This window comes from Arvicola amphibius, chromosome 4, assembly GCF_903992535.2.
Source record: "Arvicola amphibius chromosome 4, mArvAmp1.2, whole genome shotgun sequence".
NCBI classification, from domain to species: domain Eukaryota; kingdom Metazoa; phylum Chordata; class Mammalia; order Rodentia; family Cricetidae; genus Arvicola; species Arvicola amphibius.
In genome coordinates this window covers 127693890-127707612 of record NC_052050.1, presented here as the reverse complement: position 1 = coordinate 127707612, position 13723 = coordinate 127693890, and the positions used below count along the sequence as shown (strand labels likewise).

Sequence of the window (13723 nt, the reverse complement as noted above, 5' to 3'; positions counted from 1 at the left end):
TTAAGTGAAGAAGTCAGAAGGTTTAAATCAGGCAGCACAAGTTCAAAGACTTCCCTTCTCCCTGGCTCCTCCCTTTGGTCAACACAATTGCAAATTTAAGTGTTGACTTTGTCATTTTCCAAGCCTTCGCCTCTTCGCGGATGTTTATATTTATAGAACTTTCACCAAAAACAACGAGGTTTTGCTTTCTCCCTTTGTGTTAATTCTAGGGTGTCAGAGAGCACAGCCTATGCAGAAGGGGTCAGTCTCTGGACTTGGTAGGGGTGAACAGGAACGTTTTTAAAAAATGGAGTGCTGTTCCTTTAAATCCCGCAAGTGAAGTTGGCTTAGGAAGAACAGCAGCTCGAGGTCCAGCCCCTAGAGGAGAGAACAGCTCCTGGCTCTCCATCCTCGGGCTTCACAGGGGACAGTGGTGCCAGCTGGCTCTGACAGGCCCCTGGCAGCATGGCAGTAAAGCTCGGGGCCGTCCTGCTGATGTTTGGGCTAAGCCTGGTCTGGCCAGCTTCTGCCCACCGGAAGCTCCTGGTGTTTCTCCTGGACGGCTTTCGCTCAGACTACATCAGTGAGGAGGTCCTGGCATCCTTGCCTGGTTTCAGAGAGATTGTGAACAGGGGAGTCAAAGTGGATTACTTGACTCCGGACTTCCCCAGCCTCTCCTATCCCAATTACTACACCCTAATGACCGGTGAGTACCTACCACGTCCACTTCTGGGAGGGGAGGGCACAGCTGTTCTCTGGCATCAAAGACAGGCAGGAATCTGTGGTGGCATCTAAGGCTTTCCTTCTGTCACAGTTGTGTTTTCCCACAAACGTCCTCCCAAGGAACTGTTTCGAATTGTCTATAAACAGAAGAGATGACAATAACGATAGACGGAAGTTGGAGATTTTAAAAAGTGGTTATATCATTGCTTGTTCACAGATTTTAAGAAAACAACATTGCATTTTCTAAGTTCAGATATAAAAGACAGACAGTGCTCTGTGGACCTACACCAAGTCCCTCCGTCCCTTGGCTGATGCCTGAATTCTTGCAGATTGGCTTAGCCATGGGAAAAACTGTGACAATTACTCTCAGGCAGGGAACTTAGTTTCTAGACAGCTTGGAAGGGACATTTTAATTCACACTCCAGTATTCTTCAGCAATACTACGCTCTATTTTGGCCTTTTTGGGCCAGGTAGCATGATACAGAGACGAATCATTTTTGTTGGGGAATTGAGATTTCCTGCCATCTATGAAACGAGGGACAGGGGAATGGCAAAAAGTAAGCACAAACCCCTAATGAACAGATAGAATTCCAGCTGCTCGTTTGGGAAAAGTGGATTTGGCTAAAGATGACCTCCCTCTGTCTGGGATTGCCAGAATGCCAAAGGTGATTCCAGAAAACTGAGCCTCTGCGTGATAAATCCTTTAGCCTCTTCCTGCTCACGCAGCTGGGCTCCCAGCTTCTGCTTTGCTCATCTAACTTTGCAAAACCAGCAAGAGGTGTCCAGAAAGTTTTGGGTTTTCTTTTGCCAACCAGCTATCCAGGGAGGCTAAGAATGCAGTCATGGCGGGACTTCACTACCTGCCCTGGACTCAGGGAGAACTTTGAAATGACATTACCAAACAAGACCTGAGAACTGATATCTCATTAAATAGCGTTACACAACTCCCAACGCCAAAGGAGTCTGAAAACATGGTACTGGCATCTTTAGCTGTGCGTTCCGGCTATTGAAATCATTCAATAAAGGATGGTAACAGAAAGGGGCCGAGAACCCTGGGATTTCTGTCTTGCCCCAGGTGTACACAAACTCGCCTTGAGCTGACTTCACAAATTAAAGGGAATAGATACTTTGGAGAATTAGAAACGAAGATATGGGGGATAAAAAAATTACACAAGCAAGGACTTTGTTTGTTTCCCCCAAAACAGACAAACCAGTCTCTAAGATAAACAGTTAACAAAAGCTTCTCTGACCTTCCCTCGGCCTGCTTGCCCATGCTCGCTCGCTCGCTGGGAAGCAGTCTGCAGGGTTCTGGGCTACACATAGATGTTATTGTATGTCCCAAGCCGATTCTGCGGGGGGGGGGGGTCACACACACTGGCCACCCCCTCTCCACTTGTCTTTCAGCGCCTGCTGGGAGACACAATTCATAAGCTGCCACGTGCGGCTTTTTTTCAATTGCAGTGCAGAATGAACAAAATCCAGTTTATCAAATCTGACTCCAGCCCGTCAAAAGGGCCTATTGCAAGCCCACGCGGACATGCAGCCAGTGATGTGGATGGACTTTGTTTCTCAGAGCCACATGCCTGACATGGCACGAGGATGAATTTCCATGAAACCTCTGTCAAGCAAACACACGCCTTCTTTCCAGGCTCTGGGTCTCTAGAGGCTATGGGCTAAGTGATCCTATAAGAGTGCTACAACCTCAGGCTCTGTGTCCCAGTATTCTCAAGAGAGAAAGCGATCCCACGGGGGGGGAGACTATAGCTCCAAGCACACAAAGATCTCACCCTAATTTTGACACTAAGGCTAGCCAGAGGAAGAGGCCACATATACTTTCTGTCTATAGATTTTCAGGCAAATACATGATCTGATTGGAAAGTCTGCTCTTCTGTTTGCTTTTAGAGGAGATGCTAGATGTAGCACAGCCAGCCAGACCCATGTTTACGCACAGACGCCTCCAGGCATGATTCATCTTGCACCTGAGGAGTAAAACCCATGGTTTCAGGGAAGAATTTTCAGACCATGAAATCCACTTACATCATTTCATGTCCCGTAGCTGACTGAAGGACACATTTAGACGGTTTTTCCACTTGATGTTGAGAGATTCCATTTGCGCTTAAGTAGAAGGAAGAATATATCCATTGAGAATTCTATCTAAACCTATGACTTGAGCGTTTGAGCATTTTATAAGCCAACAAAATTGTGAGGGAGGTCACTTGGTACCAAAAGATAGGCTGTTTGGATTTCTCAGACTTCACAAGAGAAACTGTTCTTGCTCCATTGCATGGGTTAGCGTACCCTTGATATTTTTAATTTCACGTAATGAGGGATAATGGGTTATCGGAAGGAAAACATTGCTGGCCTTGGAGTCAGAAGAACTTACTTGGAGCCCTTCCAGGAAGGACTTTGACAATTGTCCTATTGCCCTCAGCCTCTGTGTCGTCGGCCATAACATAAAATAAGATAAACTGCCAGGTCTAGGCTCCTCCTGGTTAGGTGCTACTAGGTGCAGATACAGAAATGAGTGGTGTCTGGGAGTCCGAGATTTTAGGACTGCCTCCCCCAACCCCATCTATTGTTTAAATGTGGTGTGTTCCACAGGCTTGTGTGCTGGGGGCTTGGTCTTCAGTGTAGCTATGTTGAGGAATGCTGTGGAAGCTTTCAAGGGTGAAGACTGCCAGGAAGCCCTTAGGTCACTGCAGGGACATGCTCTCAGGAGAGAAATTACTGTAGGTCTCATGGAATCCATGGGTTCTCACAAGACTTAGCATAGACACTCGAGCCTGACCCTTGAATGTTCTCTGGATTTCTAATGTGAGATATGATTTATTTCTTCCATGTGTTCTCTTCTCACGATGCCAAGTGCCGTCAAGACATCAACCAAGATCAAATTAGGGGAACTACCCAATCCAGGACTTACAGCCTCCAGGACTGTAAACCAAACAAGCTAGTTTTCTTTATAAAGCTCTCAGCCTTAGACATTTCATGATAGTAACAAAAGCCAGATGAATACAGCCTTCTAGGGAGGCTTTCATATAGACATTAACAAATGGCTGAGACTCCCTAGGGACAGAATTTTCTAGGACAGTCAATGGAATATAAATAAACAAACTTATTTTTAGGCAACTTTAGGGATTCTCCTGCCTCATCTATCAGGAAGAAGCCGCTGTGCTGATCACCACCCCCACCAAGGCGTTTCCAACAGGACATCTGTGAACAAAATTAGGATAGTGATTAAGATCAATCAATTGATTGCTATAATCACAGAGTCTTAAAACAAGGTTTTTTACCAAGGAGGTTTACACTGCGCTTGAGGAAAAGAGCCACTCAGAGACTAGATACCTACTAATATTGTAAAATACACCACGATGTGTTGTGAGCTCGAAGGCTTTAATGCCAGTGCTACGGAGGCAGAGGCAGGTGGATCTCTATGAGTTCGAAGAAGAGTGAGTTCCAAGACAGCTAGGGCTACACAGAGAAACCATGTCTCAAAAGGGGGGGAGGGGGAGAAAGAGAAGGACGGGGGGGGGGGGAGGAAGAACGAGGAGGGGGAGGATTGGGGGAAGAGGAGGAGAATGAGGAAGAAGAAGAGACACCTGGTGTATGACATGTGTAGAGAAAAGGCAAGGTTACAAAAAAGTTCAGAGAGAAACTTCTGAAGAAACCAAATCTGGCTCCAGCTCCCAAACTGTAAATGAGTTTCTACTGTTTAAGACACTCAGCCTGAGGTATTTTGCTATGGTATTCTACTTAGGTGTGAGCTTGTCGGGGTGGGGTTGGGGAAACCTGGACTGATTCAGACAGAAAGGATCCAGAAGTAGTTTCCTGACCTGCTGTAAGGGACAGAGTGGATAATTTCCTTCCAGTCATAGAGCAGGAAGACATGGTTTTGTTGGGACTGAGCCATGTAGCCTAGGTTAGCTCTGAGCTCCTGAACTTTTTGCCTCAACCTCCTTCCTTGCTATTGGAATCACATATATGTACCTCTCTGCCTGGCTATGAGAAAGCAGCGAAGCTTAGATCTGAACTAAAGAACAGGCAGAAGCATGGCTTCCATTGCTGTATCTGCCTTTCTGCTTATGGATCAAGTTAATGTTAGTTAAAATGCAGCCACAGTTTAAACGTGGTTAGAGCACATTCTGTTTAAGTTTGTTTTACTGGGGAACTTTCTGGAAAATGAGAGTTTATTTGGCAGGCAATTTCACATTTGACTTGGTAATTTCCCATAGAATTAATATTGGAAAGGAGAGTGATCTGTTCAGTCCAGGTCATGGGTCAGAGAAAATGCTATCCGGAGTGACATAACATTGCTTCACCAAGGCCAATGGAACACTTGTTTGTAAGCTTCTGAAACTCCTGGCTAAGAAGTTGAAGTGTTCCAGACATCCCCCTCATTAGCTGGAAAGCCAGTCTAGAATTTTAGCTTCATTTAAAACCTTCTGCCAAGACGTGAAAATGTGCCAACGTGATCATCTCTGCCCTGAAAAGCAGCAAATGAGAAACCAGGGAGGGGTGGGGCTGAGTGGTTGCTCTGAGATCCTCAGAATGTTAGCAGGAGAGCCCGAGTCATGGAGCTTTCTAAGTCCTTTGTGGGAACGAAAGCAAAAACCAGGATGTGAACTGCCCCAATTAGTCTCTGTGCCAGTGTGCTTCCGACCACACTCCCAGAAATTGCATGCGCTATAAATTCTTGCCAGATATCAAGGACGCGGCATTCTAGGAGTAGCGGACAGCATGGCCAGACATGCTTCCCTACAATTTAAAGAAAATGACTGATGTAGATTAAAACCAAACTTGGACCAAAGGGAATCAATGTAGGAAGTCCTTAAGCAGTCCCATTTTGAGAAAAGCACACACTCACAGGCTTTTGCAGAATTCAGGCCGTTGCGGGGCTAGGGTACGAAGTCCATGAACCTCTACTCACCCACAGCACCAGGGAGAATGAGAGAGACAACATCCTTGGGCTCCTCTCTGCCCTAGACCTCAGCATTGACACAAGATGGTGAACCCCAGATGTTAAGCTTCTCAGATTTAAATTCCTCCGCTATTAAGTGTTCTGTACTTGGGCATCCTTTTCTTCTTGTCCCTTTCTCTCACACCAACCCCCTAAACTTCTGTTTTTGCAAGTGTCATCCTAGAGACGCAGGCTCCATTCTTTACTTCAAGGCTCTTACCCAGAACCAGCATACCTACCGCTCCCCGTCGTTGACAACTTTTCTGGTGCCAGCGCACCCCCCCTCTGCTCTCTCTACTTCCTCTTTGTTCATCATTCTCCTGGCTCCTCCTCATCTTCCTGATCTTTCTCTCTCACAGCCCAAGTCTGCTGTGCTTCCAAGGGCACATTCGCAGCCTGTGTTTCTTCCACCTCCGTGGTTGCCTAGAACCGCTTCCCTGTTCTGGCCCTTCTGCCTCCTGTGACCTCTAGTCACACGACAGAACCAGACAGAACCAGAGAGTCTTTGGGAAACATCCATCTGTCTGTGTCACTTTTCAGTCAAGACTTTCAGAAGATTCCATGGTCACTCCAAGTAAAAACCCTCACAGAACTGGTCCCAGCCTGCTCCTGTTTTACCTTCCCCAGGCTGGTTCATATTTGTCCTTTTGGTACCCTGCTAAACCAAGTGTATTCCCATCTCAGGACACATTGAACTGCCTGCTTCTTCCTGCACCCCCAAAATCCCAAGACTGTCCCTCTGCCTTTTCTGACTTCTTCTTCAAAGCCCTGGTAGCAGATGCATCTTTCCCCACCATCTGAAGTAGAATAACTGACCCCACCTCCATCACTCTTGATCCTTTATCTTCCAATCCACCAGAGCACTAGTGTATATTTCTATCTTCCCAAATAAGATTTACTACAGTGAAGAAGCACTATCCCAGTGACTCAGACATTCAGAACCCCAGAGTCCATGCTCCTAATAAGGAGAAAAGGCTAAACTCATGATTATATGAAAGCAATCGAGAGCCGTGTAGGTGCACGTTTATGTCAAGTTGTAGATCTCAAAATGCATCTTTCAGTTTTGATTGTAAGGTTGGAGGTACCAGAAGGCTAGGGGGAGAATTTCCTGATAGAAAGGGTTGGCCACAGGAAGGGATGAAAGAGAATGTGATATGGGTAGAAAATTTAGCCATAATGCCAGTAGTTATCACAGCCCGAAGGAGAATCTAGTTGTAGTTAAGACTCCTAAAGCCAAGGAAGGAGATGAAACAGCAAGACACAGAACAAGGCAAAGACTCTGGAACCGGTGCAGAGAACTATAAAAGAAGAAGGAAGGGCTTATTTTGGTATAGTCCTGGCTGTCAGATTTAGGGATGCAGCTGGCTACTTCAAAAGTCTTTGGGGCTATTCTTGTATTCTTGGGATCCAATCCTTACTACTGTTGTGGCCAATCCATGCATTCTAGCATCATAAGACGGTCCTTAGATACTCAGAAACATGAGATAGTGTCTCGAGATGACTTGTATCCACTGTGACGTTCATGAGTTAAAATCTACCCTAACACCCCAGAATGTGACCTGTGGGAGAGAAGGTACTTGGATAGGTAATTCAGATAAATAAATAAATAAATTAGGGGCTGGAGAGATGGCTCAGTGGTTAAGAGCATTGTCTGCTCTTCCAAAGGTCCTGAGTTCAATTCCCAGCAACCACATGGTGGCTCACAACCATCTGAAATGAGGTCAGGTGCCCTCTTCTGGCCTGAAGGCATATATTGTATACTAAATAAATAAATGTTTTTTAAAAAATAAATAAATAAATAAATTAGAACAAGCCCTAGTCTAATATCATTTATGCCTATGCATAAAGAGAAAATTGGAACCCAGACAGATCTAAGAGGAAGACCTGTGAGACCACACAGAGAAGGCCATCTCAAGCCTCATAGGGAAGCCTCAGAGGAATGGACCCTGTTGAACTTGGGTCTTGAACTTCTGGACTCCAGAACTTGAGAAAAAAAAAGTTCTTCTGTGTAAGCTACCCCATTATGACCTTGTAAATGAACTGAACAAGATTGAAACTTGGTTGTCTCTGGAAGAATTATGGGGTTTCAGACAGGCTGTATCCATTCCCCATCCTACTTTGCGAGAGTTTCTGGAAATTTCTGCCCAGGAATTAAGACACTGGTAGTATTTAGGTTTCCCAGGACTTCCATAAAATGATTCTGAATAAGGCAGCTTACATCAGCTGGTGTTTATCTTCTCACAGCCTTTGTGGCCAGGAGTCTAAAATTAAAGTTGTGGCAAGGCTGTGCTCTCTCTGAAGGCCCCAGGGTAAATTTGGCACAGACCTTTCTCTTAGCTTCTATTATTGCCAATCATTCTCAGTGTTGTTGGGTCCTAAGAGCTCTGCCTCTGCTGTCGCATGACATTCTTCCTGTTTGTGTCTGCCTCTCTTTTCTTCTTATACGGGCTCCATCCTTGTGGAACTGGACGCTTCTCTGATGACATCACAACAACTTTGCTATGTTCAAAAGGCTGTGATGCTCTGGTTGTCTTCTCGGGATTATTTAGAATCATCCGGGAAGAGAATCTTAGTGAGGTATTGTCTACATTGAGTTGGCCTGTGGGCATGTCTATGGGAGGTTGAGGTTGTCTTGATTCCTAACACCAGCCAAGGTGGGAAGAGCCAGACTACTGTGGGCGACACCACTCCCTAGGCAGTAGATCTTGGGCTGTACAAGAGAAGAAAAATTATAAGCAAGCCAGCAAACAAGCAAGCAGGTACACATTAATTTTTCTCTGCTCTTAAGTGAGATGTGACTTGAGCAGCTATGTGAGTTCCTGCCTTGACTTCCTCACAATGATAGACAGTGACCTGGAGTTGCAAGCTGAAATTAACCCTTTCTCCCCTGAGTTGCTTTTGTCGGGGTATTTTATCCCAGCAACAGGAATGAAACTAGGACAAAGACCACATCTGTAGGGACTGGGAACCAGAATGTGTGCTTTTGAAGGATACCTGTAATACTTGGTATAGTGGGAAGAGTGAGGGATTTGCTACAAAAATCCAATTTGTCTTAGTTACTGTTCTATTCCTGTGAAGAGAAACCATGAAATAGGCAACTCTTATTTTTTTTTTTTTAAAAAAAAATACTTAATTGGGGACTTACTTCCAGTTTTAGAGGGTTACCTCGCCATTGTCGTGACAGGGAGCATGGCATCATGCATCATGGAAGCCGGCATAGTGCTGGAACAGTAAGTGAGAGCTTCACATTCCGGCCACAGGCAGCAGAGAGAGGGGGGGGGGAGTAAGAGTGGGAGAGAGAGTAAGAGAGAGGGAGAGAGAGAGTAAGAGAGTAAGAGAGAGGGAGAGAGAGGAGAGAGTAAGAGAGGGAGAGAGAGGGAGAGAGTAAGAGAGGGGGAGAGAGAGAGTAAGAGAGTAAGAGAGAGGGAGAGAGTAAGAGAGGGAGAGAGAGAATAAGAGAGAGAGGGAGAGAGAGAGAGGGAGAGTGTAAGAGAGAGAGAGAGAGAGAGAGAGAGAGAGAGAGTCTGGACCTGGCATGGACTTTCAAGACCTCAAAGCCCATTCCCAGTGATGCACCTTCTCCAACAAGTCCACACATTTTAGTCCTTTCCAAGCAGTTCATCAACTGGGGAATAAGCAAGAAAATATATGAGCCTAGGGAGCCATTCTTAGTCAAACCTCCACACAATTTAATCTGATTTGCCATATTTTGATTTATAGAACTTGCTCAGCCTTGGGTTTTAATGTCTCTTGTTTGTTTGCTTGATTCATTAGCAGTAGGATGGACAAAGTAAAAATTAGCCAATAAGTTTACTGTGAAGACAGACAGAGAGAGAGAGAGAGAGAGAGAGAGAGAGAGAGAGTGTGTGTGTGTGTGTGTGTGTGTTAAATTACCATGGTGATAGCTGTACACATTTGCAAGTTACCAGTAAGGTCAATCTAAGTTACGCTCCAGTAACGAGCAAATCCAAACAGTACCAGAAACATGATTCATTATTCTTCAGTTATGAACATAACTTATGGAATTAACTCTGCTTCAGCTTTTCTACGTATTGGAGAGGGGGTACAACCTAGACTGAATAAAATTGTCTTCTAGAAGAGACAAGATGCTTGCATGAAAGAGAAAATAGTGGAACAATGCAGTGTGTTCGAAATTTCTGCTCAGAGGTGGCACAGATTACAGAGGCTTGCATTTCAATGACTGACGTAAATCACAATGCCAAGCTTGATGCCAACAGTGAGCTATACAATCCTCCCATAAGGAGGGCCAGGGATTATTTTTAACTTTAATGCCATGTGCCACAAATACATTGAAAATGATATAGCTACAGTGAGAAACTTGTAGATCTTATTGCATTTAACAAGCTTAGATGGGAAGGGGATTTCAAAGGCACTAGCATGTCAAAGATTGATTTATGAGTGAAATAATGAAAGAACAGGCTCTCTCAGTTGCTGTCCTATTGTTGTGAAGAGACACCTCGACCAAGACAACTCTTATAAGAGAAAAGCATTTCATTGGTGACTTCCTTACAGTTTTAGAGGGTTAAATCATCATGATGGGGAGCAGTCAGTCATGTACTGGAGAGCTTTACATCTCAATCCATAGGCAGTGGGAAGGGAGGAGGAAGGGAAGGAGGGAGGAAGGAGGAAGGAAGGGAGAGGGAGGGACTGACTGACTGACTGACTGACTGATTGGCAATTACTAATCCTGTACTAGTTCTACTGACTGGGCACCTAGCATTTAGACACTCGAGTCTATGAGGACTATTCTCACTGAAACCACCACAGACCAAAACAAGAGCTACCCTAAAGCTGAAAACAGAATAACTCAATCGAACAGTGTGCAGACAGGCGCCTGGACCTGGGAAGAAGTGGGTGTCCTTGGGAGCTACAAGGATCTTGACCATTTTCATAGAGAAGACAGGTGTAGAATTAAATATTACAAGATAAGCCAAAAGGCTTTTAAGTAGGAAATTAAATTTGAGCCAGATAATTAAAGAAAAAACATCAATAAAGAGTTCGGCGATACGAGGGCCATGACTTAGACCAAGAGAAGCAAATCTGAAGAAGGCAAGAAGAGAGGTTAAACACACCTGGCATTTAGGTGTGGACTAGCAGGATACAGAGAGAGGAATTTGTAAATTTATTTTAAATTTGCAAACAGCACGTGTGACTAGAGGAAGACTTAGAAAACCCAAGGGAGGATGATAGAGTGAGTCCACCCCTCCTTCCCCCCACGAACTTTTAAACATCCATTCTTTGCGAAGGGGCAGACTTGAGTTGGAAGACTACCTTTGAGGAAGGAGTTACTGACCACCTGAAGGACAGGTGTGAAAGAATTAAAGGGAAGGGAGCTTGAGTAGCTTCCAAGGCCGAGACGTGTTCTCCCTACTTTCCACACTTCTGAGAGAGAATGATTCTCACAAATGTACATCTAACACCTAAGAACCTCTTTCCCCTGTCCAGAGTAAAACCAAAGTCTCTGTAACGAGCCCCGGGGAAGCCTCTGGATGCACACTGGGTAGCTGAAGTGTGGGGCAACAGAAGCCTTAAAGAGCTCTCGCCAACTCACGCCTTGAAGAGGAAAAACCGTGCTCAAAGTGTTTACAAGAAATAATGTCTCCTGGCACATCCTTATTTAAGCTCCCATCAATGACCTCTCCACACTGAAGTGCCACTTCTCAAAAAGCATGTTTCTCTTGGCCTCCACGGAGCCAAGAGGGAGCCCTTGCTGGAAACACGCTGCCTGTAGGAGGGAGTGGTGGGGTGAGGGGTGAAGCCTTAAAACGTGCTGAAAGATTTTGATTACAGTAACAGCAGGCCTATTTAACCCCCCCACCCCGAAGATTCCTCCAAATAGAGTCCTTGTGGTCTACAAACCATGGCAGATCTAGCCCTGGTCTTGCTTGCTCTAGCTCAATTTTGATTGGACCACATGCCTTTTCCTAGGGCTTCTGGGAGTTTAGTTAGACTGTTCTGTTCTCAGGACCCACTTCATCCTGAAATTCTGTGCCAAAAAAAAAAAAATGGGTTAAGCAGACTTGAAATTAATTGGGGGGGAGGATACCTGACTCAGCAAGTTAACATTTCTTTCACCTACCCGTGTTTCTTGTTTCAGAGTCTCCTTGGGTGAATAGGGCCATTGTCTCCACAGTTTCAATGGGCAGGAACCTGGGGCAGGACTGAGGCTCAGGTCCTGTGGGTAACATTTGACTCTTGCTGGACACTTTTCTTAATTGTAACCAACACATATCTTCAGCCCTTTTGAAAACAAGGAGAGAAGTTCCGACAGTCAGGTCTTGGAGTGATTTGTTGGTAGACATTCAGACAAAGAGCTGCACGCACTGGAATTGCAAATGGACTTGTGGTTTGGAATACTTTGGATATCTTGGTCCAGGAAGAAGAAATTCCCCATTGGGTGTCTTTGAGAGGAAGTGCCTCTTAGTCTTTGGAAGGATCAGTAGTCATGAGAATGTACGCAAGCATCCTTAACAGACACACAACCTATTATGTGCTGTGGGTTGTAAGCAGGCAGGACCAGGTATCCTCGCCAGTCACCTCGAGCCTTGAGTAGCCTTGTACACTCAACACAGCATGCCTGGTTAGAGTAACCCATATGGGGACAAGTTGGTAGACCAAAGAGGGTTCAAGTATGGGAGTTTGAAGCCAAGTCTCTCTTCCCGATCTTGCCACAGTTAGCTCGGATTTGGATAAGCCACTCTCTCTTGCTAGTCCTGTGTCTGAAGGACTTGTCAGCTATGCCTTAGTGACTGCCAGGTGTGTGCTAAAGGTGTTGTGGATGTCAGAAGTCTAATGGCAAAGCTCCCAGAAGAGTCTTAAGAGTTACAGAGTTTAGCATAGAGTGGGGAACCCTGATGGCTCCTTGGCCTTGAGAGGGAGGGAGGGGAGGTATGGGTGGAGGGGAGGGGAGGGAAGGGGGAGAAGGAGGGGAGGGAAGGGGGAGGAGGAGGGGAGGGAGGGGGGAGGAGGAGGGAAGGAGATGGAAATTTTTAAATATAAAAAAATAAACCATGAGGAAAAAATAAAAAAAAAAGAGTTACAGAGTGAGCCTGGGGTGTGGGTGTGCTGGCTAGTCTTAGGTCAACTCTGCACTGCCTAGAGTCCTTTGGGAAGAGGAAATCTCAACTCAGAAAATTACCTACACCAGATTAGCCTGTGTACAAGCCTGTAGGGCCTTTTCTTAATTAATGACTGATGTAAGAAGAGTCAAGCCCATGGTGGGTGGTGCTACCCCAAGCAGGTTGTCCTGGGTTCTATAGGAAAACAATCTGAGCAAACCATGTAGAGCGAAGTCAATACACTCCATTCTTAATGGCTTCTATATCAGGTTCCTGCTTCCAGGTTCCTGCCCTGACTTTCTGCAATGACGTGGAACCATAAGCTGAAATAAACTCTTCTGCCCAAGTTGCTTTTGACCATGGTGTAGTTATCACTGCAATAGAAATCCTAACTAAGACAGGGGGATGGCAATCCAGGACGTTTTGCAGTCTTCCTTATGATTGCAACAATTTAACTTTGACCTACTTCGTGCATTTAGAGAAAGTTGTTTGCAGTATCTCTGCAATGCTGATGGTCCACGACAAGGATTCTGGGCTGAGGAAATGAGGCAGCGCCTAGAAGTCCCTATATCTTTGGGTGTAGCAATTGAGACACCCCCAGAGTTTGCTGAAGGGGCTCCTGGGGCTTGTTCTCTTCTTCCAAACACTGCGCACAAACCAAACAAATACACTCTCTGGCTCCATGGCATGTCTGGGTTTCTGTGAGAAAACAGCTGTATGTTTAAACTTGGCTTTCACAGGGGGACCTGAGAAAACATTCTGCTTTAATGCCTGAAGGCAAAAATCTTAAACAAACGTTGATGTTTTGGAGGAAAACCTCAAATACTGTAATCTTTCACTCACTAGTGTAGTGAGTAACCCGGACACATTCCCCAGATTCCTGCCACCCCTACCTGGCTATCCCAGACTGCTCTAGGTTTCTTCAAGAGGTAAATTTAGCATTTAGCATCCCCACAGGTAAAATGCAGAAAGCACTCTAAAGGGTCTG

At 45.3% G+C, this 13723-nt stretch overlaps 1 protein-coding gene across 1 annotated transcript in view; it reads left to right on the top strand.

Annotated features, from left to right (window-relative positions):
* The first annotated feature begins 369 nt into the window (after positions 1–369).
* The window catches only part of Enpp6 (ectonucleotide pyrophosphatase/phosphodiesterase 6), a 94063-nt gene continuing 80709 nt past the window's right edge, over positions 370–13723 (top strand). The window contains exon 1 of the mRNA XM_038327572.1: positions 370–685. Coding sequence (XP_038183500.1) covers positions 445–685 — 241 coding nt within the window. The 5' untranslated portion in view covers positions 370–444. The remainder of the gene's footprint in view (positions 686–13723) is intronic.